Genomic DNA, 27,265 nt, shown 5'->3' on the forward strand with positions numbered 1-27,265 from the left:
TCAAGATAGTTAGAGGCAGTAGGATTATACGGCTGAGAAGGCCAAGAGGAATCAGATATATCAACGATAATCATGTTTGCTTTTATTAAGTCCACTTTCATTAAGAAAAACCAAACAGATTCTAGTGCACTGGGTGGGCGAGGCAGCGAACAAAGTCTGAGAGCTCCAAAAATACCTTTCCTAAGGGTCTTAGTTGATTTTGGTTTTGTCGAGCTCAAAGACAGGGAGACTGACCTAAGGATGATTCCTCCTCTTCTCTCGTACCCTTTCTTAAAGGAATTCCCATTGGGCTGATTATTCCACGATTCTGTCAAAGGCTATGAAAGCTAAAACCAAAACAGCTGTAGGTCTCCTCCCAAGAACGTTTGCTGCCACAGCAAGAGAGATCAAGAAAGAATAACTGTGACTATACGCTCATCAGCCTCTCTCTGATGAGACCTCCCGAAGTACGGAGACAATCTTAAAGGGTATTTAAAAATTAGTTCCACAGCTTCCAAGTCATTTATAGACCAGTGTGTCTGCCGTCTCACGAGGATGTCTACTCCCTGATATCAGACTTCTTTCTCTGGTGCCTCCTAAGCATCTAGAACAATGCCTGGCACTTAGGGGGTACTCAATAAATATTTGTTGAATGAATGGATTTTAAAGGTTTAATGGGTTACAGTCTCACTTCTAAAAATCCCTAACAGTGTTATGTATTTTTCTGCTCTTTCGACGATAAAAGTTTAAATCACTGAAACCTCATCTCATTAACACACTTAAAAAAAAGTGTTTCTGCGTGAGCCAAGTTCATTAGCCAAACTGTCGGTGGTGGCAATGGTGGTGATTCTAGGACTGATGTGCAGGCCTAGTGCACCACAGAGATGGTGACCCAGGTGACTGATGGAGTCAGGTCAGGCCATCTTGCCAAAGGATTAGACTTCATTGGTGACGTCACGTTAAGGGAAGAAGCAAGAAGCAAGGGCTTCAGTTACAGCACAGCAGATGGCACTCCCCTCGACCAAGAGTCCAGAGGCCCAGGGTGCCAAACTGTGCCAGTGGGTGAAAGAGAGGGCAGCCCTGGGAGTTTCTGGCGAGCGCAGCAGAGAAAGCTCAGTGAAGACCCAAGCCTGGCTGGGGAGGCAACAGGCCAACCAGATCGTGAGACTGTGAGTTTGTTCCCTGGGTGGTGGTCTGATTCCCCCTTCTGCCTGGACCTCAGGCTGAGCTGGTTCCCAACTGGGGACACATTTGGGGACCTCTCAGGAGGCGCTGTCTCAGCAGGCATCTAGATGTCCTCAACACAGTAGCTGGGGAGTTCAGGAGGGCTGGGAGCTGATGAGGGCTGGAGTCCAGCACACAGCTCTTGTTGGGAGGTAGAAATTCAAAGATCATCCAACTCCCTTGGCTGGGGGTCCAAGGAGGAGGCTGCAGGTACCATGGCACAAGTCACACACAGACGCAGGTCTAGCTATGTTCTCGGTCCCAAGTGGCAGGGTGTTGGATACCTACTTGGGTGGTAATTTGCCCGGGGCTCCCCAGTACCTTACTAATAACAGCTCCCAGTTTGAGTATATATTACTGTATTTTGTTGATTAGAAGACACAATTTTTTTTTTCACATCTTAACATCCTGAAAGTGGGATCCGTCTCACAATGTGGTTTCATTAGCAGTATATATTTTTTCTTTCCAGATGGTACACAAGGTGCATTCCGCCACCCACGGCAGCTTGAACCTGACAAAATACAGCACTGGTTGGGCACGATACGGCTTCATTTATCCTCACCAACCCCATGAAATGAGGGTTCCCATATCCCTATGGATGGGGTAACTGAAGGACAGAGAAGACTGTCCCTCCAAAGTCACACAGCTGACCAGACGAGAAGCCCAGATCTCCTGATTCTGAAGTCCTGAGCCCTTTCCTGTGGTCCACACAGCCCGCCTTGGTGGAAGCCGGACCCACACCATCAGTTCCACCCGAAGAGCTCTCTGCTTGCTTGGGGGTGGAGGAGCGCCTCGGTGACCTGAGGGGCCCTGCCTGGGGCAGGCGGGTTTCGCCTGGTGGCAGCCTCAACCAGAGCTACATGGGCAAGAGGCCAAACCCTTAAGTAGCAAGGGTATGGGGGATGGCGATGAACTGGGGGAGGCTATGACTCAAGAACTAATAGACTCAACCACAATGACATTTTAAACCAGATATTACTACCTCTTTACTGCAGCTCAAGGAAGTCATAACTTGAAACATGAGAGAACAAAGTCGGGGAAGATGAGTGAGCACCTGGCATCCATCACATTTCCATCCCTCAGAGAGCAGGAACCAATCAGATGGCATCTGGAGAAGCACGGGGACCATGTGGGTCTGCCCGCCACCAACTGTGGTCCGAGCCACTCGGCCACCACCTCTCGTCACACACGCACTGCCTGGACCTGCCCAGCAGCCGCCTTGATGGCCCTCGGGGCTCCACACCAGGACCCTCGCATTCCAAGCTATTTCTTCTGTCTGCATGGCCCTTGGCTTGCTCATCCTTCTCTTCCTAGCTGAGATGTCACCTCCACCGGGAGGTGTTCCCTGATTCCTCCAACTAGCTTCCATTCCTCATTATGTGCCCATAAAGCACCTCACAACTCTCTCTATTATGAGTAATAACGTACCCATGTGATGAGCTGTTAAATGTCACCTCTCCCACTAGACCACAAGCTCCATGAGGGCAGGGACCACATCTGCCTTGTTAGGCACTGTCTCCTAGTGCTGGCCCTGGGCCAGGAACGCAGTAGGTGCTCAAGGACTATTTGCTGTTGAATGCCTCCTGCGGTCAACAAGGCACCTGCGTGGGCTCCCATTATGAAACCATTGGTCTGTGGAGCCCCGAGCCCTTGCTTGGCATCTGGGGAGAATACAGCTGCCGCACCTTTGCTCTTTGGCAACTGACATGAGCGAGCTGGCTTTGCTCCACACCTCTGCTTCCCCAGGAAGGAAACCTCCCCCAGGCAAGCAGAGAAAACCATGGGGTACATGATACCTCACATAAAGGGGATCAAGTGAGAGGCAGAAGGGTGGGGGCGCTTCCTGAAGATCTGGATCCTAAAAAGCCATTTGATGCCCTAGGGACTTTATACTCATCATTTAAAATTCAAGACTCTGAAAGCCAGCAGGCAGTAATGGGCTCAACTCTTTTCAGATTTTATTTTAAAATTTGGAACTATTAATCCATTTGGGGTTTCTTTTGGTATATAACATAAGGTAAGGGCCACATACAAATTATTTTTAGAGCAAGAGCTACACAAGTATCTTACAGTCAACCAGGAAATCATTCTCATTGATTTTTTAAAATTAATTTCTTTATAATAATTAAACTCATACATAGAAGCACATTTAATTTAGGCTCCTTAACTTTTTCTATCAACAGGTGCCTTCCTATATGCCACACTATTTTAATTACTGTAGTTTTGGACTATGTTCTGATATTTGGTCAAACTCTCTTTTTTCTCATTTCTCTTTTTAAAAAATTTTCTTATTTATTCTCATGTGTTTCTTCTTCCAGATAAGTGTTAGAATCATTTGGCCAATTTTTAAAGAATTACAATAGGAATTTTCCTTGAAACTCTGTTAAAGCTAAAAAATTAGCTTTAACATCTTAGCCATTTTGAGAATTCTCATGGCATCCTTTTCCATTTTTTAAAGCTTCCTCAAAATAACTTTACCTGCCTTGTTACTTCCTCAGACAAATAGATACAATTTTTTTAAAGGTCTAAATTCTAAAGCCAAGAAAAGTTTTATAAATTTAAAACTGAGCCAAGAATGATTTAAACAGCAGCAAATCTGAAAATACATAAAGAGCTTATCAAACAATATAGAAGAGGGACTCTTAGCCAAACCAAATGAAACCCATTAAAACTAGACAGACCGTGTGCCTGAATGGAATTTTACCATTAACTACCATTTATCCCATTTAATTAGTATTTTCCTGACACACAATAACTTGCACTAAAATACCGTTCTCTCGCCTTGAAATTTCTAATTATTGTTGCGACCCACACCATTATGCTTCTCCACTGCTTTCTCCATCTTTCATGCCATTTAAGCGGCAAGATTTTCAATTATCTATGCAGGACGGACAGAGATACCTTTAAGGAAGGGGCATAATATGCAACTCAATTTCTCTAAAAGCCAGGAGAGATCATTTTTCATCAGAACAAACATACTTTGTCTTTCATCATTTTTTTTTTTTTTTTTTGCAAATAAAGAATAAAACAGGTTATTTAAGACATCCATTTAAACACAAATTTGATATCCCAAGAGAAAAACGTTAATCACTTAAATAGACAGGAGTATCGCCCACCATTACCATATCCCCTCCTCTCCCAAGTTTTAGAAAATGTAGCCTCGGCTCACATAAATTAAGCCAGCCGGGAGTCCACAGGTCTTTAAGAACTCCCAGTCAGCAGAGAGGGCTGAGGCAAAGAGAGTAACTTTTCCTCCTTTTGAAAAAGGGAGTGGAAAGGGGAAAAAATAATATCAAGTACCTTCTATGAGCCAGGCATGGGACAAGATGCCTATCTGTCTAGCTGTCTGCCTATCTATCTATCATCTATCTATCATCTATCTATCTCTGCTAACTTGATGGTCACAACTGTCCTGTAAGAGGAATTATCACCCTCATATACAGGTAGGGAAGCTGAGCCTCAGACAGGTAAAGCAGTTTGCCCAACTGGAAGGCGACCCAGGCCCCAGGGTCTGGCCCAGACTCACCCAGCATCCCCATGCCAAGCATGAACGCATCCATGGTGTAAGGCAGTCCCCGGGCCCGGCCTCTCGTCCCAGGCGGGAACATGACTTCCTTCGGTTGAGCCTTCTTACATTCTACCTGTTAAACAGAAAGGCGAACAAATGAGATGCAAACGAATTCCATGTAAATGTCAAAGGCAGAACTGATCTGGTTACCAGCTCAGTTATTTTTAGCCTTGCTCCTTACTGGCTGTAAAAATAGTCGCGCCGAGTAAATGGCCTGCAAAATAAATACTGAAGAAAACACACCACTTGTGCAAATCCTGCAAAAACCTACAAGGATGAGATTGGGTTTGGAGGGGCGGCAGGGACAGCGGCTGAAGATGCCCAGGTGTGGGCTGGAGCTCAAATTGAAACCTGCGCAGAAGGCGTGAGAAGGCGGGCGATGGCTGTTGGATGTGTCTGTGACTAATAGCAACAGCAATAGTAATAATCCGTCATTATCGTTCAGCCCTTTACATGTTTACACGTTCCTCTCGGGCTCCATCAGGCCAGTGATTCTTCACAGCAGGCCACTTGCTATGAAGTCTCATTAAATAGACAGGCCAGTCAGTCTTAGCTCCATTTCACAGATGAGAAAACTGAGCATCAGAAGGCTTGTGTAACAAGCTCTAAGCCATATCCCAGCAGGCGCAGGCCCGGAAGCCGGATTTTTAAAATTTCTAGGTCAGCGATGCCACCATCTCCATAAAACCTGCCCCAGCACACTCCCGAGGGAAGTAATGAGATTAAACGTGGATTACCGGTTTCTCACTTTGCAGTTATGTCTTCAAGTGGTTGCTAATCTTTCCTTTCTGTTTCCCCCTCTGCCTCCAAAATTTCTTAATCCTATTCTGCTCACATCCAGAAGTCATTTACTTAACAACCTTAATGACAGGTAATACAAACCCTAAGAAGTAAGTAAAACTGCTGCCTGTTGAAGTTCCTACACTGTTATCACTAGTGTTCCTCAGGCCCTTGGTGGGCGCTTACTTGCTTTTAGTTTACAGATAGATTTAACAAGCCTTGTTAGCCAGTAATCAATCCCATTGCTGATGAAGATGGGATGTTGTAGAGCAAGGCAGCAGTGCTTAAAGCTGCCGGAACTAACAGCACGACAGCCTGATAATGATGGGGAAAAGATGAGAATCAGGTACCTTATTTTTTTATTTTTTTATTTTTTTTGCGGTACGCGGGCCTCTCACTGTTGTGGCCTCTCCCGTTGCGGAGCACAGGCTCCGGACGCGCAGGCTCAGTGGCCATGGCTCACGGGCCCAGCCGGGGCACGAACCCGTGTCCCCCGCATCGGCAGGCGGACTCTCAACCACTGCGCCACCAGGGAAGCCCCAGGTACCTTATTTTAAAAAGCAGTCTGGGGCCATATAGTATAGAAGCCAAAACTTCACATAGCTCAACAGCTGCTGAGGGTCACTATCACACATTAAATCACTATTGCTCACGGCATGTCTGAGAGATGAAGAAAAAGTTAAATTGTGTGCAGTGTACTTTGTTTTAAAAAGGACCTACACGGGTTATCCATTATGGAGATACTCTCATTCCAAATACTTCAATTAAAAGATATTTTAGTGCTTAAGGCTAGGAGGAAGCTTTAATTACCTATAATATTAACTCCTCTTTCTTCAAAGACGCCGGATAATAAGTATTTACTGTCGCTCTTTAAAGAATGATCACCACGCATGCTTTAAAAAAATGGACAAAATGGTTCAACGGTCACGACTGATATGTTTAATACAAAGAGTTTTTATAGAGTAAAAGGAAAGAGATGAGCATCTCCACAGAGAAACGGGTAAAGGACTCGAACAGGCAATTCAAACATGTCTAATAAAGAAGCATACATCCCCACATGTGTGCTTTTTGAAACAGCAAAAGCCGTAAATGTATACACTTCCTGCAACCAAGAGACCCTACTTCCAGGGATTTATCCTGCAGGGAGGAGGCTATTCACCACAAGCATTAATTATAATTTTTTTTTTTAAAAAAGGAAATATCCTAAATGTCCAAGAACAGGGAGTTAGGCCGAGTTTGGTTCATCCAAGCTGATTGAAAGCTACACAGCTACGGAGAAGCAGGCTGATAATAACATACGCGGGTATTGGGAAACCCTCAGTCCCAGGCAAACCAGGACGGCTGGTCACCCTAACTGCGAGAGGTGGGGAAAAAAGCAAATTACAGTGCCTTTGGAAAATAAACAAGTGTATATATCCTGTAGGGGAAAAGTACTAAAAAATTACGCCGAAGTTGTCTTAGTTTGTTCTTTACTTCCATTGTGCATTCTATTGTTGTTTATCCCTCCAATTTTTTCGCTTCGAGCACTGTTGTTGCAAGCGAGGTGGGGTGATTCTCAAGAAATAAATTCATCAGAATTTGGGTCTTTTCGATTTCTCTCATAAGCCCAGAGCTGACGTTGTGCTCCTGGACTCCAGATCCCATCCCTGGGACTCAGAAGCAGGCTGAGAAGCCTCATTTGCAAGAGGCTGCCTGAGCCTGGGGAGATGGGTGTGCTCTGCAGAGGCAGACAGATAATTACCTAACGCCAACACCGGGATCTGGAATAATACGCTAACCAGCTCACTTCCTAATAGCCCTATCGGTGACAATCTACTGCATTGTCTTATGAAAACCTGCTGCCTGTTCCTAGGCAACCTGATCAACGAAATTTTCAGGTTTATACAATTTTCATTTAGGAAACATAAAGGTTAACTGACTGTAATGGGAGTATTTTAAACAAACCCACCTCCTCTTCCTCTCACAGAACAGGGCTGGCAGCTCTGTGGAATTCTGCTCTGTGTGGGCTAGCGATGTTCCGGGCGGCACCGGCTGCGTGGGTTCTGTCAACCCCTCGCCGTGTCGATGGTAAGCGCTCCCGGAGGCCAGGGGCCGTGGCATGCGCTCTCTCTGGCGGACCCTGCACGTCCCGGGCACTTGGAGTGACAGGCAAAGGCAGCAGTCGCACTAGGGTGCCTGGCCTGGCCTGGCTGGCACGGAAGGCTTCTCGAAAGATTTCTCAGGACCAGGAGGCCTGCCCCCAGCCCTCACTACCTTTGATGATCTCATATGAAGAAAATACACAAAAGGGAAAAGAGGTATAGCTTTTCTCTCCCTGGATCCTGAGTCCTTGCAGTGGGCCTGGGGCTTGCTGAGGATGAAACTCTGTCCTACTCCCATCAGACTGTGAGTTCTCAGGGCAGGGATCAGGGTCTGCCTCTACTTCCTGGTCCCTCAGTGAGGTTCCATACAGAGCACGGATTGACCTACAGGCTCCTTCAGGGAGACCCAGTCTAGTCGATGCCACGGTGCTGAGGAACGCGACGGGCCCAGCGAGCACTAGGCAGCGGGGGTGCAGAGACACACAAGGCAGGGCCCCATCCAAGGGCCGTCAGTCTATGAAAAGAACAGGTCCTGACTGCCCCCCGTTCTCCTAACATTAAGGCAAATATTCATCTGTCAACCTGTCCCTTGTCACTTCTGGGCCCGTCAGCCTCTGGTACCTCTTGAGTGAGCCTGCATTTGAGTCACCCCCATCCCCGCTCTCCTCCCACTGGGCCCTGGGCAAACCAGAGAACTTGGCAGGAGCACCAGAGTTACAGTCAGAGCCAGAACTCAGGGAACAAGTCCATCTCCGCAGCTCCACGCACTCAGGCCACACGCTGTCCCAGTTTCCTATTGCTGTGCAACAAACTCCCCCACGCTTGGTGGCTCTGAGCGATAATTTATCATGCTTCCTGGTGGCTCTGAGTGCGGAGGGGGCCCAGCGGGGCTCTTGTTTGTGGTCGCACATGTAGCTGTGGTCAGATGATGGCTGGGGCTGGAGCCAGAGGGAGCCTCCCTCGGAGGACAGCCAAGATGCCTTCTTCCCTCCCACGGCGGGCAGCGGACGCTGCTTTGGCCAAGACTGTGCATCGTGGCTTCTCTGTGGCACTCGGTCTTCTCCCAGCATGGTGGCTGAGTCCCCAGAAGGAGTGTCCCAAGCATGAGCATCCCAAGGGACCGAGGCTGAAGCCACCCAGCTTCTTATCTCAGCCTTGGGAGTCACACTGTTTCTTCCATCACCTTCTACTGGTTACACTGGGCCAGCCTGGATTTGGTGTAGGAGGGGGACACGCTCAAGGACATGAATGCTGGGAGGCCTAGGTCACGGGGGCCATCTTTGGAGACTATCGCACGAGATCAATGGAGAGCAGTGAGCAGACAGGACAGCGGGACCCTTGGTGACGGGCTTGCTGGGGGGCTGCCTTCGCCATGGGGCACAAGGCAGGGCACTGAGGCTCCCTTCCCAGGGCAGCCCCAGAGACACTCATCTGGCTCCCCAGGTAAACAGAAGCAAAATAGGAGTGGCTGTCCTGGTGACCTGATCTGCTGCTCCAGCTCTTTCAGCACCGTCCCTTTTACGGTTAGACCCCCTCATTTACGGTAAATGCTCCCCAACGCCCACACCCAAAGTGTGCACCCTCAGGCAGCCCTGAAGGGCAGAGTCTGAGGGAGAAACGTCTCCGAGGCTTGGGTCTCACGTCTCCTCCATCAACAGCTCAGACCCCACCTCTGCAGCTTCTCGCCACGGCTGCCATCAATACTGTTTCAAATGGCAGCTGGAGAAAGTCATCTGGGTGGGGGGGCAGAAGACGGAGCGGGAGTTCCGTTGGGATCTGTGCTCGTAAGAAGCCTCAGGGGCCACTTGTGGCCAACTGCTCACACCAGGAAGATGAGGCCTCCATTTTCAAGCTTCACGGCTGGCAAAGCCACAAAGTAACCCCACACCGGGGTCCAAATGCCGAGACATGCCAACCCCCCAAAGCTAGATGGGTTTGCCTTAAAATTCCAACCTCCAAATATGCTGCTTTGCTTGGCAAACTGGCCTTGGAGGAGAGGGTGTGGCTTCCCTGTAGCCCATTGCACCCTCTTCAATGACAGAACTTCTAGGCTGGGGGCTGTCCCTCCAGAGGGTGAATCGGAGGCTACTGTGAGGGTGACGTGTGGTCCCTGAGCCTCTGTGCAGCTGCTCGTTGGTGTGGGGTGCCTCCGCCCATCTGGGTCCAAAGCAACTCAGCGAGGAGGTCTGTTTCTAACTTTATGTTTAGAAGGAACTTCAAGAGGATAGCACAAAGGACACTGCACACCCCTTACCAGAGTCACCTGTTGTGAACATCTGGTGGCTTCTGCTCTATCATTTGCACGCTCTTTGTCTCTGTCTATAACCATGTATTTTCCCCTGAACCACCTGAGAGGAGGCTGCGTCCATTACGGTTTGCGTTTCCGAAACATAAAGACATTTTCTTACATGAGCACAGTTCAGTTAGCAACCTCAGGACATTTAGCGTCTATGAAATACTGTACTCCAGTTCACCCAATGATCCCTTTCATAGCAGTATGCCCACCTTGTAGAACAGGAAGCTGCGGCCCACGGACATCATACACGGTGCCTGTGGCTTCAGAACCAGTTTATGTCTGGTGGGTCTGGGTTTGAACCCAGGTCCGCCTGGTGTCACGGCCCAACCAAGGCGGGGGACCCCGTGCCACCCCCTCTCTGGGGGGGCGATGCTTGGCATTGGCTTTGGAGAAGGCGCTGGGGCTTCAGCGGGGACAGCTCCCCTGCAGCTACTCTGAGTGGCCGCTGTTGCCCAGCTGGCCCGCAGCCCCTGCTCAGGCAAGCTCCCTGCCGGGCACCTTTTGGAAGAGGCTGGCAGTCGGAGAAGGATGCCACAGTCTGGGAAGTGAAAAGGCTTTTGTTCTTCCTTGGTCTCTGCACAAACGGCCCTGGTCAGCACGTGCCCCAGGGCCAGGAGGGAAGCCTGGCCTGGCCTCAGTCTGGGGAAACCCAAGCCCCGCAGCCGTGGCCTTGATTTACCACCAAGGACAAGGGAGACCTGTGTGGCCTGAAAAAGCCAGCGTTTGCAGCTTCACTTCTTGCCCCAAACAGGTCACGTTAGAACCATTTACTCCTCTAGGGAGAGAGGGGCCTACTTCAAAGGATAAAATAGGTCTCAAAGAGATCAACCTGGACCATGTGGCTGGCAGGAGGGGAGGGGACAGCTGTAGGTCAGGCCTCTCGGGGTGGGCGAGCGCTCGGGGTGGGGTGGGGGATGGCTTGTAGTTTCTGCTGTGGGCACCATCCTTCTGGGGAGCTTCCCAAAAGACACAGACACCTGACCACCGGCATCTCCTCTGACTCAAGCTGCACCCCCTCCCCAGCCAGGTCCCGGAGGGCTCCAGGCCAGTACTGCCTCTCTGAAGCCCCAAGCTGACCATCTCCTGCAGCCCCCAGGCTCTGAGCGGAAGGGCGATGACACTCAGGTATAAAGATTCTGGGGCCCTGCCCCGAGCCAGCAGCTCCCCAGGCTCTCTAGTGAGGCAGGTGGGGTGAGCTGCACCCCAGAAACCACACACAGCCCCCCACTGTGGTGTCCCCCATCACAGCCCTTCTTCCTCCTGCCCGCTGCTCTCTCTCGCCCTCTCGGCCAGTCACAAGCCTTTCTGGAGACTCCAGGATGGTGGACCCTTCACGGGGCTCTTGCCCTCAAGGATCCTGCAGGGCAAGACAAAGCCTAGACAAGCTCCTTGGGAGGGAACTGAGTCTACTGTCCCGCCCCGCGCATGGTGCCCAGAGCCGGCCTCAAGAGCACGGCGGCTACAGCATGTGCTGGAGAACGTGCAGCAGCTGCAAACGAAGGTGAGGGCCCTTGTCCCACCATCACTCAGAGTTTCAGGACGGCAGCTGGCTGAACGCCTGGCCTGAGACACCATCACGCCGGGGGCAGCAACCACACCCTGGAAATCCTGGCAGCCGCCCTGGGAAGACCCAGCCCTTGACTCCAGCGGGAAAGGGCATCCAGCCGTCTGGCTATACCTGCGCCTCACTAGTGCCAGCTCTTGTGCCCTCTGCCAATGCAGAGAGGACCCCCAGACATCTCCCTCAGACACCGTCCTTGTAGACAGGGAGCAGCGTGCGGCCAAGCACGAGAGGACCCACTTGTATGGATAAGCTGTCTTGTTCCAATGCAAAGGGGTCCTCACAGATAGGGGACCCCCCCACCAACGGAGTCTAAGGAAGAGGCGGTTACTGTGCAAACCGAAATGGAAATGCCAGCCTGGGAAGTGAAGGAGGCCAGCAGAAACGTCTACCTTCAAAGGACACACGCTTGCTATAAGTGGCCCAGACCCATTCGTGACAAGCACTGAGAGTCCCACCGGACATAGAATCCTGACTCCCCTCTCTGGGCAGCAGAATTACTCTGGAGAAGAAGGAATGTATTGTGTATCGAGCACTGCCCATATGCAAGGCGTAGTCACGACATCCTCGTGTGTGTGTGTGTCTCTGTGTATACATATATAATGTAGAACATATGTCACGACACATACATGTCACACATAAAGCACAGCGCCTGGCACACAGAAGTCCTCCAAGAATGCCCAGTGTTCTCGACACCCTCACTAGTCGACTCCCCGTTTCCTCTGTGAGTTGGCCAGACTCACCCCATGGTTAGAGTAGAAAAGGAAACTGAGGCTTTGAAGAAGGATTTGTCCAAGGTCACAAAGCCAGATAATGACAGAGCTAGGATTCAATCCTAGGTCCTCCCATTCAAAACCCCTGTCCCCACCTCTCGGCCTCTGGCCAGCCCTTCCCTACCTCCCTCTATCCACCCGTCAAGGCCCATTCGGAAGTTGTTCCTCCCACAAGTCCATCCCCGATCCTAGTTCCAGAATTAATTTCCCCACCACTTCCGGGACTAATTTCATCCACTGTTTCCTCTGCTCAGTATTTTATTAAAATCAGCGATGGCAAAGTGAAAACAGTCATAAACCAATACCATTAGCACCTCCTACTCAGCAGGCAGGGCTGGGTGGGGACACAGATGAATTCAGGACGTCGCTCAGAGTCTGGGCAAGGAATGGAGAGGAGCTGGTCCCTAACCCTGTCCGGAGACACATGCCCAGTGTCCACCGCAGCCTCCAAGGGGTGCCCAGATCCAAGGGGGCCTTGTCCTGCAGCCTAGCCTCGAGGCTAAGGTCCCTGGTTTTGTCTCTGCTCCACTGCCAGCTCTGAGCTGGGCCCAGCTGCCTGACTTCCCTGTGCCTCAATTTTCTCATCTGTATAACAGAGTAACAGCAATGCCCACCCCACAGGGATGCAGTGAGCTAAGAAATTAAACTAGCTAATCCTGTAAGTGCTCGCGCTGGATAAAGTTAGGTGGGTCACACCTGACTGTCCTCCACATGGAGCCTAGGTGCTAGCCTTTCAAGGTGATAAAGCTAGTTCACGTCTGCGCTTAAAACGTAAATCCCAAAGCCTGGGGAGCACAGCAGAAGGGAGAAAGTGGCCGCCACCCCGCGGGCTGGGAGATCTGGCATGCTGCCACTAACTTTCTCCCTGACCTCCCCAACCTGCTGGCCGGAGAGGCCCGCCTTCCTGCTTTCATCAGCAAGGTGTGCTGAGGGAGCTTCCTAGGCCGCACTATTTGGGGAAAAAGCTGATGGTGGCAGCAGCAGCTGTTTTTTTTTTTTAAATTTCTGGGAACCTGCAAGGGCATTTCAAAGTGAAAAGAAACCTCCGCCTCCAGCAGGTGCCCACATTCTGCCACAAGCCGCGTGTTTATCCCAGTCTGTGGTGGGCGTTGCCAGAGACCCTGCCCAGGCCTAATTTCATTTCTCAATTCAAAAGAAAAGAAAAGAAAAGGGCAGCTTGGGCATCAGCTCACGCGTCCCCGGGAAGTCGGGCGGGGCAGGTGAGTGCAGTCAAAGGCCCCAGAGAAGGGGAGCAGAGCAGCCTCTTCCAGGCGTCTCCAGGCCCCCTCCCGACCCTGTACCCCCTGGGAGGCAGGGGTAGCACACATGGAAAAGCCCAGAGGCCTTCGGCACTGAGATACTGGGAAGGATGCTCCGCTCTCCCCAGCCCCCCTGCGATGACCTCACCAGAGGACAGATGAAGGGCAAACGAGCCAGAGCTCAGGCAATGGGGAGGCCACCTCCCTGCAGGCCAAATTACTTCTGCCTAAAGAGCAACAGACATTTACCACCCAACCACCGCAGCCCTCCCTGCTGCCTTCCCCCACTTCCCTCAACACAGACGTCCCGCTGCTCGCACAACAGAGCTGGTACAAACAGCTGATACACAAACAGCACGCGTGGAGGGGTGCGCACGCATGCGCGATGGGGGGTGGGCGGGGGAAGGACCGCTCCCTCTTCCACGTAAACACGAGATTCATTTATTCGGTGCCTCTCTGGCGTTTCCTTTTTTTTTTTCCCTTCATCCTGCTTGTTTAATGTTACATTTGACGTTCTCATTTTATAGATGGCAACAGAGTCAGAATGGATGGCTAAAATTAGCTTACGAGTGAGAATGACGCTACAAATAGGATGGTGAACGCAGAAGCCTAGTTAATTCCACTCACATTACCTCCCCCCTCCATGCCCCCCACTTTTGGGCTGGTGCCCAACTGAGCTCTCAGGCCTCAGGCTGAGGAGGGGCAGCTGGAGGGAGGGGAAGCATGCTGGGTCACTGGGGCACCCTGCCGGGGTCAGCACCCACCCCAGCCTGGGGCCTCCGCGGACCACCTGACCCAGCACCACAGCCCCGAGTCCAAGAGGCCAACCCAGGACTCTGCTGATCTCTCGTCCTCCTGCCCCCTCCCACCCAGAAGCCCCCGTTCTTGGGGTTAATCCCCCAACTGTGCCCCAGCTGAAGGTGGCAGGCCTGAGCTCCCACCAGGCTTTGACCTTAGAAGTGGGGTTTTTGTAACCTCTCCAAAGGATGATTAAGCGCAAGTGTCCGAGTCAGCTTCTCTGGGACCTAGAAAATCCCATCTGCGGGGGCCCTTCTGCTCTGCTCTGCAGGCTGTGTGCCTTCCCCTCTCCTGCGGGACCCTGCCCCCCGGCCAGAGCATAGGAGTACCCACACTCACCCCCTCCTGCCCTGGAGACTCACGTCCCAGACCTGCCCAGGTCTGCACACCTGCATTTTACTGACTTGAAATCTGTCCAGGACTGCCTTACCTTATGATTACATCTTTGTTCAGTATAATGATTCTAAGAATAATGACAGTGGTGATGATGATAACGAGAGTAAGAAGACTTATCACTTGATAGAGCGCGCTATGGTCTGGTAAAACCCTTCACAGTCCGAGTTCCAGCACTCTCTATGGTAGGTGACACATTACCTGTCGTACGGAGAGGAGGGCCAAAGCACAGAAGCCAAGTAACTTGCCCAAGGTCACAATGAGTAGCAGTTAGTGGCTGCATTGTGGGGCACGCGGCAGTGAGGGGTTCGTGGCACCACTGTCGGGAAGGCCTCTTGGATTTACAGCACTCCATTCTGAACGTTCCTTCACTCCCCACCTGCTCAGTGCTTGGAGCCCTCTAGGAATGAAGGCGCTGCTACTTTCCGCAGGCTGCTACCCCAAACCCTGGCGTCTATTTGCTGTCCCCGCCCCACCCCACCCCCGTCCCCCCGCCAACTAGTAAAATGCTGACTCGATAGTAGTGAGCCTCGGTGACCACCTGGCTGAGAGCCTTTCCTTGGGCCCATTGAGGTAAGCAGACCGCCTCCTCCGAGCTGTATCAGTTTAGGTCAGGAGTTGAAAACTACGGCCCACAGGCCAAATCAAGTAGCCACTTACTTTTGTAAATAAGGTTTCATTTCAACATAGCCATGCCCATCATTTACACACCATGCGTGGCTGCTTTTTGCCCTATGATGGCAGAGTCGAGCAGTTGTGACAAAGACGTAGAGCCTTTGAGGCTTAATATACTTACTATCTGGCCCTTTACAAAAAATTTGCTGGTGCCCGGCTTAGGCGAAACGGAGGAAACTTGCAGTTACTAAGGAGGTTTTCAGGAAGGCCTATTCCTTCAAGGCTACCAGATTATACACCCGACAACAGAGCAGGCCAAGACCTCCCAGGGCCAGAAACTGAACCAGCACTTCCTAAAGCTGCCAAAGGCAGTGGCCATCATCCGTCCCACCTTTCGGAGGAGGAAACAGGTACAGACAGGTGGGGTACTTGCTGGGTCACGAGATAACCAGTGGTGGGTCTGAGATTCGGGCTTGGGCAAGTCCTGGGTGTTTCTAAATGACCCGGCAGGTCCCAACTTGGGGACAAGGACACGTGACATCACTCAAGGATCCAGCCCATCCAGCGTGAGCCTCACACACCTTCAGTCAACACTCCGAGACCCAAGTCAGAGGGGAGGTCCCGACGCGGAGAGCTTCCTTGGGAGGAGATCTGGTCTCTGAACACACAGGGAGTGTGCAGCGGTGCCAAGAGTCCCAGACTGGCCTGGTGACCCCGGGCCAGGCCAGCTCAGCTGGCTCCACGCTCTTCCGGCCTGAGGCCCCTCACTCCCGAGTTCTTTCCTTCTGACACTGGATGGGTGATTTGTGACCCAACCCCCCACGTTATCTCATCAGCAGTGATCCTCGCCAGTGCGTTCAGACTTCAACGTGCGTACAAATCACTGCGCATCTGTCAAAATACAGATTCTGATTCAGTGCATCAGGGGTGGGGCCTGACAGTCTGCATTCCTAACAAGCTTGCCAAGTGCTTAGCAATTTTCATAAATTGGATCACCTTAAAGGAACAAGGAAAAGGCCTTTTTAAAGGAATTCTATAGTAATCCTTATGTAAAGCAACTAAAAACTCATCCTTATATTGACCCGTCACATCAATCCAGATTTTTCAATGATGAGGTTTGTCTAAGGTGGCGGCAGGGTAGAGTGGGAAGGACCCAGGGCTGGAGCCAGAATGACACAGTTTCAAATCCCTGCTCTGCCCTTAGAGCCAAGGACTGTGGAAGTCCCTTCACAGTTCTGAGCGCTACTGTCCCCCTCTCTACAATGGGACGATGACCTCGTGCATGTAAGCTGCTGGCACAGTGCCTGGTGACCGCCGATGTCCTGCTGTGGATCACAAGTGCCCCTGCCTGGCCCCTTTCTAAATGTACCCCGAGATCTCACCCGGTGAGGCGGGCGTCGCCTCCGACTCCTTGGAGACGAGGGCTGAGCCAGGCCTCTGAGCGGCCTGGCAGGTCTCTGTCAATTCCCACCTGCCTCCCTGCAGTGCCAGGAGGCACTGGGAGGCTGTGCTGGTGACTAATCAGGCAAGTGTCCCCGCTGCTTCAATCAGGGCCCGCGGCGGGAGGGATGTGTCACCACTGCACCAGCGCCGGCTCGCTGAGTGTCCAGGGAAGAGCCCCCTCCGGACGGTCAATAGGCGGCCCTGTGCGCGCATCCGTGTGTTTACTGTAAAGGAGCCATGTTTGCGCTGTGCTCTGACTGTGCCAGGTCGGAGGACGGGGCTGAGTCTCTTCGGTCAGGCCCTGAGCTCCGGGGGCAGCCTGCTGCCCCCGTGCCCCCTGCTCACCTGCCTCTGGGGGGTGGGGGAGATGCCTGTGGCCGACAGGGACCCCTTAGAAGCTCGGCCCTTCTTCCCAGCTGGGAATCCGGCCCCGAGCGAGCCTGTGTCCTTTGCCCTTCTCTTAGAAGAACTTGGAACCACCCAAGCCACAGCACGGCTGCCTGGGAGGGGTGGTCAGTGGCCTTGGAAGGCTGTAGCCCGGTGAGATGACCCTTCAGGTCTCTTTCAGCCTGGAGAATGGGGAACAGCCTACTGGGCACCAATGTGAACTCTGGACCCTAGCTTTCTGGGCTTGAAATCTGCTGCTGCCACTCGCTGGCCATGTGGCTCTGAGCAAGCCGCTTAACTTCTGTCTCTGCCTCACCTTGCTGACCAGTTAAATGGGGATGATAATTCGTACCTACATCAGACGTGGGTGATAGTCAAATGACATACATAAAGCAAACACTCAGCAAAGCACGGAGCGAGCTCTCAAAACTACTGGCTATTCGTAGGATCTCGTGTGGGAGCACCAGGTGGGGCTCTCTGCCCATACCCCTGCCACCACCGCCACGGAGGCGGCCTCCTTAAGGCCAGGCCTCTACGCTGGCAGTGGGGGTGTGTCAGCTCCTGCGGTCCCGGCTTCCCCGCTCCTCTGCAGCCAGAAGCATTCGTGCCTGGCTGTCCTGGACGTCAGGGGAGGGCCCTCATTTTAACAAATGTCCAGGAGATTCACCAACCAAATTAGATGGGCAATGGCTTTGGGAATGACAATGTGCCTCACTGTCACGTGGTCCCTCCCCCAATCCTTTATTCGTCACACAATTATTTATACAGGACCTACTGAGTGCCAGGCACACGAGGACTGGGTTAAGAACCAGAAGAGCTGGATTCAGAGTCCTATCTCATCATCAGTGAGACCTCTCCTCTCTGTGAATATGAGAAAATGGTAGCTCCGAGGACTCTGTGGGAACGGAGTGTGTCGGGGGGTGGTCCCCGCAGCTCTCTGTTCCTGCCCAATTCACAGAGAGACTGTGGGGCTTCCGGGAGAGCTGTCTTTACAGTTTCGAACCACAGTCCAGTTTACACAACACTCCTACGTGCATTCTCACAACCGCCCCTGTTTCTGCTTGGCAGTCTCTGAGTTCTCAGTCTTTCCGATCTCTCATTTGAATTCTGTCCATAGCACAGTTTAAATTCATTTCCTTTTCTTTGGGCCTCAGAAGTAGAAACTAGTATCACAGAATCCAAAGCAATTCAAGGTTCGGGCTTCCCTACCGATGCGCTTCACATTCCACCCTTCGGAGGAGGAGAGCTTGCCGGAGAAGTCCTTTCATCGATCGCCATGTGGACCATGGCAAGAGCTGACGTATATCAAGCCTGACCCCGTGCTTTTGCTGTCTCCTCCAGGCCCCAGCCACCCCACGAGGTGGTCATCACAGGCCCTGTGACCAGCAGTGACCCACTGCTTCTCTCTCCCAGCACCTCTAAGTTCCCCTTTAGGGCCTGTACCTGGTGGGGGTGGGCTAGGCACCTGTAGTGACACCTCCATGGGCTTCTGTGTTCCCGACCACTGCACCCCCAACCCATTCCTCTTGCCTACTTCCATTTCGACTTCTTCTCTTAAAGAACAACTACCAGCCCCAGATTCGAAAGAAAACAGAAACCTCACACTTTGCACACAGTTACCTGCCATAGTCGGCCTCCACCTGAGTGGAAAAGAAGGTGACAAGTGTGCAAGATTGGGGACAATGGCTGCAAACCTCTCTGGCTTCAGGCCAGCCCACCGGTTACCTTTCTAGGGCTGGAACTCTTACCTTCTGATTGTCCCCCACGTCATCTGGGGATTCGCCTCCCCACTTCCAAGCTCAAACAATCGTCTGTACAGTTCACCTGGCAGCCAATACCTCAAGGCCTGGGCTCCTTCACTATCTGGGTGGCCCTGGGGCATATCCCCTGGGCCTCTGTTTCCCCACGGGAACAGTGGGGAGAAGAAAGCCCTTTCCCACTTTGTGTCTCAGGCTAGTTGCCAAGCCAGTCAACGGTGAAGGGCCGCACATATGCATTTGTGGCAGCACAGCGAGGCCTCTTGCCAGTCTACACCGGGCTTTCCCGATGAACCATTACGTTAAGTCCTGCCAGGACAGGCGTGGAGGCTGCCAGCGCCCTGGGCTGCCCCCTCCACTCCCCGCTGCCCAGGCAGCCCTCAGTGGAGTCTGTCAATAGCTGGCCTGGCTAGGAGAGACAAGGTCTCCGGGCACTGGAAGCAGGTTTCCCTTTAAGCCTCCTGTCTCTCTAGACCTGGGTTATTCCTACACACTTATCTCCCCTGTACCATTTTAATGCCTGAGCTGACGCCTCCATACCACAGAACGTAAAGAAATAGTATTTTCGTTTCAGATGCAGATAATGGCTAGGAACAATACGAACAATATTATTATTGTAGTGCCCTGGGAAAAAATTAGCAAGTCAAATATTGAATCAGGCCTGTAGCACCACAGGCTAAGCAGATTGCTTTGATCTTATCCATGCTAAAAGCTCTATTATTTAATTTAAAGTCAGTGAACACATATCAGACCAATATACAACGTGTATCTGAATGCATGTTTCAGAAGCAAAGGAATGTTTTGACTAAAGGAAGAAAATATCAAAGTTACAGCTGCAAGTGAACACAAATTTGCCCTCCCTCTTCTCTTGGGGCTGGAGGTGCTGCTGGCCAACCAAAATGTTTTGGCTCTCAAGGACCTGCTTATGGCTCCAGAAACACCTGCTGAGCTCCCATTTTTTCTGGAACCAACAAGGAAGGGGTTTCTCACCCACCTACTAAATTTGAAGAAGGGAGTTTGAGACCTCAAGTCGGCATGCATGAGCTGCACATGGTATGGCGCCCTCTGGTGGCCATTCCTCTGGTAGGCCTGCTGCCCCGCCCCACCCCAAACTTCAATGATCCAACCCCCTCCCTGTTGAGGGTGCCCTGCCCGGAAAAGGGACTTTAAAGGGCCAAAAGGAGGCCAAAGTGGCTAATCATGAGGGTAAAACTATCTAGCTGATCGGAAGGGAAGAACGTTAATCACCCAGCAGGACCCAAAGAGAGAGAGACTCTTATACATGAAGATAAAACTTCATATATAAGATAGACCCCCCCAAAAGCCAATCTAAACAGCAAATGCATACCCTAGGCCAGGGGTCAGCAAATTACAACCTGCAGGTCAAACAGCCCCCCGCTCCCCCTTTTGTAGAGCCCAAGAGTTAGGAATGATTTTTTACATTTTTAAATGGCAATCAATCAATAAAAATTTGTGACATGTGAAAATTACATGAGATTTCAGGTTCAGTGTCCCTAAACAAAGCTTTATTGAAACACAGCCCTGCTCATTCATGTATATATTGTGTGTGGAAGTTTTGTAGCTCGACAGTCAGTTGTATGGCCGGCAAAGCTGAAGATATATCCTATTTGGCCCTTTACAGAAAAAGCTTGTCAACTCCTGCCATTCACAGAGCTGAACTGTTAGTCCGGTCCCTACGCCCACCCTACCCACCTTCTAGCAGGACCAAGCTGCAGCAGTCTGCAGGACAAAGGGTGTATATGGGGGAAGGGAGGCATCACATTTCAGCACAACCCCTACCAACTTACCATTTTATTATTGATTTCATGGAAATGAATCTCACAGACTTTCTCCACAACGTCTTCATTCTCAAAAGTGACAAAGCCAAACCCTAAAGGAAAAAGGAGGGGGAAAAAGACAGAGAGGAGAGGTGAGTTCAGTTCCCTTTGGCCCGCACGGTCTTTCTTTGATGTCCTGTGGTGGTGACAGGTTCCTGGGACGAGGGCAGATGGATCCCTGGGAAGGGCCTCCAGCTTGAGGAAACGATTTCTAATTTGTACAGAGCACCCTTCCAACAGTGAGGAAAAGTTAACGATTTCGTCCCCCAGGCAGCGGGCACATGTGGCTTACATTTGCCCGGAAGCAAACAAGAAATTTACTTGTCTGTTATTTACAAGGGTCAGAGTCTGCGGCTCATGGCAGGAGGCAGGCGGGTGGGGGACGACCGTGGCGGATCACCGCGGGGCCACACTTGCCCCTTCCGTGATTGAATGGCCAGCCCTTGGGTCGGCCTCCAGACGGAGGCGGTTATTTGTCCTTTTCTTCCTGAATTACTTCCTCTAATACCTCATCAGGACATCCTGAGGCCTGGAAGAAACTATTAAAAGTTTCAGGCCTCTGTTCTGCGTAGGCATCCTTTTTCTACTGCTGCTTCAAAAGCGCTGCGGATTTGGGGCAGTTTAAGACTGTTTGATGCCTGCTGTCAGCCTGTCAGCTATGCACTGTATTTACTCGGCTGGAGACAGGCTTTGCTAGACAAGCTGCACTGAAGAATTTTGGCAGGCGCCCGCTGCTCAGCATCCTGAGTGCCTCTGGCTACCCTCCTGCCCCTCGCTTTCTTCTCCTCCCGCCCCCGACTGGGTTCCAGCACGCTGCCCCATCTGTGACCCCACTCGGTAAGCACCGCTTTGACACACAGACCCACTCACAGGAAGGCACCCTGCCTCGGATGAAACAGGATGAAACGCAGCTGCAGTGAACACATGCAGGAGCACAGACACCCTGAGGGGGAGGCAGCAGACCTGGGCTCCAGTTCTGACTTTGCATCGAACTTATGTGTCATCCTGGGAAGCCCCTTCCCCCCTGAGCCTCCAGGTTTGAGACTGGACTCTGGGTCCCCCCCCTCAGGTCACAACCCAAATCTCTGCTATGGACTGAATGTTTGTGTTCCCTCAAATTCATATATTGAAATCCTACGCTAACGTGATGGTGTTAGGAGGTGGGCCTTTGGGGGGACATTTAGGTCATGAGGGTGGAGGCCTCATGAATGGGATTAGTGCCCTTATACAAGACATGAGAGAGCCTGCTTTCTCTGCCCTCTGCCATAGGAGGATACAGTAAGACAGCTGTTTGTAAACCAGGAAGAGGGCCTTCACCAAAAACCTGACCATGCTGGCACCCTGACCTTGGACTTCAAGCCTCCAGAACTGTAAGAAATAAACTTCTGTTGTTTGTAAGCCCCCCAGTCTATGGTACTTTGTAATAGCAGCTCCACTGACCGAGATACTACCTTCTGCAAAGATAGGAGCCTGACCGAACGCAAGTCTGGGCACACCAACCAGGAACACAAAAATCAGAACGGCTCTTTTTGTATTATGATAATTAGTGCTTCCTGTCAATGAATACAAATACAGATGCTCCCTTTTTAAGCTTTTGTGTCTATTCTGGGCCCCAGAAATCCCAGGTGGGGAGAGAATCTCTCAAGACCCTCTTTTCTCCAACCTCCCATTCTACCACCCCCACCTTCTAAGGAACAGCAGGGAATAGGGAGCTGAGGGCACTGCAAACCTATATTACAGCTCCTGCAGGATCTAGAAGATTCCTCGGGAAAGGAATGGAAAAGGCCACTCCCTGCTCTCAGACAATTTCCAGTAAAACAGAGGGCTAGGATGACCACAGAATCGGCAATCATGATCCTTACGATGATATGTAATTTATTACCACACACCAAATACCAGGTTGGTATTCCCAGCCTACACAGCCCATGCCCAGCCCTCTACAGACACGTAAGGCTGGAGGTCAGACCCGTCGTGAGGGGCACACACAAGCGTTCGCTGCACAGGGTCAAAGTTGGCAAGTTTCTCCCAGTTTGGTCCTGGACAAGCTGGGTCTTTGGACACAGTGATATTCTGTTTAAAATGAGGCCCAACAGGAAACCTTTCACTAGGTTTGTACACACTCTCTAAACCAGGTCCCTGCAGAGAGAGCTACAACGCCGACCTGCTCTTTGGCCCTTGGTCCCGTGTGTTATGTGCAGAATGGGACGAGACCACACCCAGAGGCAAGTCTCCGAATGATTTCTCTTTGGGCTTTGCTGTGTTGGCTCCCGAAGCCCCCCTTCAAAGGGGCCTGAAAACCATCAGTTAAACTCTCACCCAGGCTGGAACCCTTGCAGCACACCGAAGGGGACTGGCATTGTTCTGGTTAATCCCCTTTCTGGCCACCCTTCTAGAGCCCAGATCCTAGTAGAGGGATTGAGATGCAATGCCTTCAAAAGGTCCTCCCTCCAAAGGGAAGGTGAGGTGGCCCAGCCCAGGATGCAGGAATCTGCTAGCACAGCTTCAAGGACAACGGCTGGGCTGGGGCCTCGTTCTCTCTGGGTCCCCAGGAGGCACAGAGCCCCTAACACACAGCAGCTGGTGGCTGAGAATGACAGGACGAGCCATTTCTGCTTCTCTAGGGCCTGGGCATCTTGCTAATCTGTGTCACTGCCTCCCCCTCAAGACTGATTCAGCCCTTCTCTGGGCATAGACCGGCTCCCACCTGTGCCAGACATCGTGGAGGACCCCGAGATCAACAAGGCGACATCCCTCTTCTCAAGCAATTCGCTCTCTAAAAGGCACAGGTCAGAGGTTCCCACTCAAGAAGAGCATCTCTCCTGTGCAGACCTCACCCCTCCCTCTCGACCCTCACGTCTAGCCTCTGGGTAAATCTGGGTCTCCTTTGTGCCTGAAGTTGCCCCTCTGGCCTGAACTCAGACTGAGGCAACATGCAAACCCCTAAACGAGCCAGGATGGGCCAGTTCTTAGGTAGGGAGAGAACCCCACTGCTAATTAGGGTGAATGCAACAGGCTGAACAGTGGCCCCCCAAAGGTGTGTCCACGTCCTAACCACTGGAACCTCTGAATGTGACGTTATCGGGAAAAAATGTTTTTGCAAACGTAGTTAAGTTCAGAATCTCAAGAAGAGATCATTGTGGATTTAGGGCGGGCCTGCCACCCAATGGCAGGTGTTCTTAAAAGATAGAGGAGAGGTAGAAGTGAGACACAGAGGGGAGACATCCACGTGAAGACAGAGGCAGAGGTTGGAGTGACAGAGCCACAAGCCAAGGAATGCCGGGAGCCCCCAGGAGCTGCAAGAGGAACGGCTGTCCCCTAGAACCTGCAGAGGGAGCCCGGCCCTGCTGACAGCTTGATTTCAGACTTCCGGTCTCCAGAACTGTGAGAGAATACATTTCTGTTGCATTAAGCCACTCAGTTGGTGGTAATTTGTTATGGCAGCCACTGCAAACGAAGACAGCAAGGTTGCAGGTTATGGCTGCCTCCACACAGGTGGGCAGGTCCCACAAGATCGCTCCAGCCAGACCAAGCACGCGCTTTGGACGGAAGGCAGGAGAGTGTGGATGAATGAGGCAAACCCATCCGTGCCACCAGGAAACAGCATGAGGCAGTTCCAGTCAAGGGCACCCCTCCAGGAGCCGGAGGACAGTGGTTGAATGTCACCTAGCTGCTGAGCCCGTACTTGACCTGCAATAGCACCCAGGTAAGTCTAGTTACCTGGAGGCCACGGGTTGAGTTCCCCCGCCAAGGAAGCTGCTTTCCTGCTGTAGCCCGCTCCTCCCTGGTCCACTGTGCAATAACTATCTGAACTCCAGGCCCAACACCACTCAGGACTCACTGTGGCCCCAATTTCCCATTCCCTGCCACTGCTCGGAGATGGGAAGAGATGTGGCAGAGCTGGCAGACGGGAATTAAAATGCAGACTGTTGCGCTGGGAAGGGAGGGGGCAGGACTCGCGGCGGTCACTTCAGATCCCGACTCCCTGCTGGTCCCTTCCTTAATCCCACAGAACTCAAAATTCGAGTATCACAAAAATGATTTTTCTGATCAAAGGAGAGAGCCTGGATTTGAAGCCCATGTACCACGGATGCAGCACAGTTCAGCGATGTCAAGACTCATTTGCAGTATTTTAAAGATCTATATCGTTTCAATAGCCCTGTCTGTTTAGCCCAAATAGAGAAAACGAACTTGATTATGTCTAAAATATTTGTTCATTCCATCTGGAGAAAGCAAAGAAGCAATGAAACACTTAACTATCAATAAATGTTATTCCTGAACGTATAACCAGATGAATTATCATTTACAATGAATTAGCAACTCAGTGGCGAACAACCCCCCGCCAGAATCAATTAAACTGAGGAGTGAAGGGCAGCACAAGGAAGTCAGAAATCTGGGAGGGATGCGGTAGAGGGCGGGAAAAATCCTTTTTCGGCATCAAAGTCTTTTTCATTTTTGAAATTAATTTTTTATTGGGTAAAATATACGTAACATAAAACTTACCACTTTAACCATTTTTAAGTGTACAAGGTCAGCGGTATGAAGTACATTCAGGATGTCGTGCAACCGTCGCCACTACCCACCTCCAGAACTTTTCACCATTCCAGACTCGAACTCTGCACCCTGTTAGCAGTAACTCTCCCTTCCTCCCTCTCTCAGCCCCCAGTAACTATTCCACCTTCCGTCTCTATGAATCCGCCTATTCTAGGTACTTTGTGTCCTTGGAATCATACAGTCTGTCTTTTTGTGTCTGGTTTATTTCACTATGCATAATGTTTTCAAGGCATCAGTCTTTTGAACAATCTGCCGAATGTACAGATCCTACGTGAGGCTCAGGGAGATCGAGTATTCCTGAGAAGGAGCGGGAAGGACTGATTTATTTCCCTCTCATTTTTTTTCCAAAAGAGCCTCGCAGAGAATCAGAAATGGAGCCTCACGAAAGCCCATCAAGAAGCAGCACAGCAGCAGGTGGAAGAAACACACACTTACCCTCGCTCAAAAGCGAGGACTAGGTAATGAGCTGTGCGCCTCAGGAGCGCCCCTTCACCTCTCTGGGCCTCACAGATGCAGGCAGAACCGGGCGTGGTGCATGGGGGGGTGGGTCCTGCTCTTGTCCCCACCAAGGCAAGGACTTTGACGCACAGTCTACGGGGCCTCCAGCTCCACGAGGGCCCTTTGGGGTGCCCCTGTGAACACCCCTGCCCAGTGTCTCATCTCCCTGGGTCCTAAGGAGGTGTCACCCCGGAGCCAGAAAACACCTCCCTAGAGATTTAAAGTCACGAGCCGTCATCCAGTACGGAGAGGAGCCCTAGGGGCTGTAAACGAGGGTGGGGGGAGGGGGAGTGTCAAAGGGCCAAAACTTGGGGGACAACAGGCTAGAAACCCTCTCAACTTGTCATCAGCAAAATGTCACCTGTCTGGCCTCTCACAAAGTCCCCACCTGAACTGCAACTGAGCTTCTGAGGGGCCCCAGGAGTCAAGAAAACTGGGACGAAGAAGGTGGTGGGAAGGTTAAGCCCAAACAAAAAGGGATTTCAAAACGGATATAATAAATAGGGTAGCGGTTGCCAGCGAGCATTTCAAAATGAAATTCGACAGCATTCCCCTGAATGAAGCTATTATCGGAAACTAACAAGTAACGTAAGAGACAAGCATTTAACAGTCAAACCTTTTTTCCCTCTTTTATTCAAATAAACTAAACTGAATATTCATCTGAACAATTCAAAGCTATGAAAAACCACACATACACAGCAAGAGAAGTCTGAAAACAAGGTACCTCAAAATTAAAATGACCCGCTCCAAAGGCAATCACTGAGGAACACCCAGCAGTTAACTTACAGAGAATTCTTTTTTAGGTCAGGGAGGGAAAGATGGGAACGGCCTCCCCCTAGCCTCAAATATAATTTTCGTCTCTTATCATATAGGTCAATGAACACTAATAGGCAATCACACAGTGCCTAACGCATCTTCAGTGAAAATCAATGCAAGTCAGGAGTTAACACACTTGGGTAGTGGGGAAAAAAATGAGAGAGAAAAAAACCCAGACTGTCAGATTTATTCTGAGTATCCCATGAGGAATTTAAGGTATGTGTACGCAAGGGTATTTATAACCCAGGAAACCTCCCTCTCTTGCTAATAACCCAGTGTTGGGGGAAGCGGCAGCATCCCCGAGCTGCTTCCAGAGAAAATATGAATCCCTTGGGTCTGGGCGTGGGGAGCACTTTCTGGTTTCAAAATGCTTCCCCTACATCATCCTCCCTGATCCCCAAGGCAACCCTGAGAGAGGCAGGGCAGGCTCCTGTGTCGTCATTTCGCTCAACTGCACAGCTAAACGCCTCGTCCATGCAGGCGTGTGGACACTAAGCCAGAGCAGGAGTTGAACCAGGAGTCATACTCGGCTCCTTTCACGACCCCGCCCTGCTTTTCTGGAGAAGGTCATCAATCAGGGCCTTCCCTGGATCAGTAAGTGTTCAAAGATGGATTGGAGGCCCCACAGTCCTGGGAAGGCGAGACCTG

At 51.3% G+C, this 27,265-nt stretch overlaps 1 protein-coding gene across 3 annotated transcripts in view; it reads right to left on the minus strand.

Moving 5' to 3' along the window:
- The window catches only part of MSI2 (musashi RNA binding protein 2), a 388,721-nt gene that overhangs the window by 54,117 nt on the left and 307,339 nt on the right, over positions 1–27,265 (minus strand). For all 3 annotated transcript variants that reach the window (XM_082861437.1, XM_082861436.1, XM_082861435.1), the window contains exons 8-9: positions 20,723–20,805; positions 4,730–4,844 (exon numbers count right to left, since the gene is read on the minus strand). In XM_082861437.1, the coding sequence (XP_082717563.1) occupies positions 4,730–4,844; positions 20,723–20,805 (198 nt within the window). The remainder of the gene's footprint in view (positions 1–4,729; positions 4,845–20,722; positions 20,806–27,265) is intronic.

The sequence above is a fragment of the Leucopleurus acutus genome (assembly GCF_964270905.1).
Source record: "Leucopleurus acutus genome assembly, chromosome: 19".
NCBI classification, from domain to species: domain Eukaryota; kingdom Metazoa; phylum Chordata; class Mammalia; order Artiodactyla; family Delphinidae; genus Leucopleurus; species Leucopleurus acutus.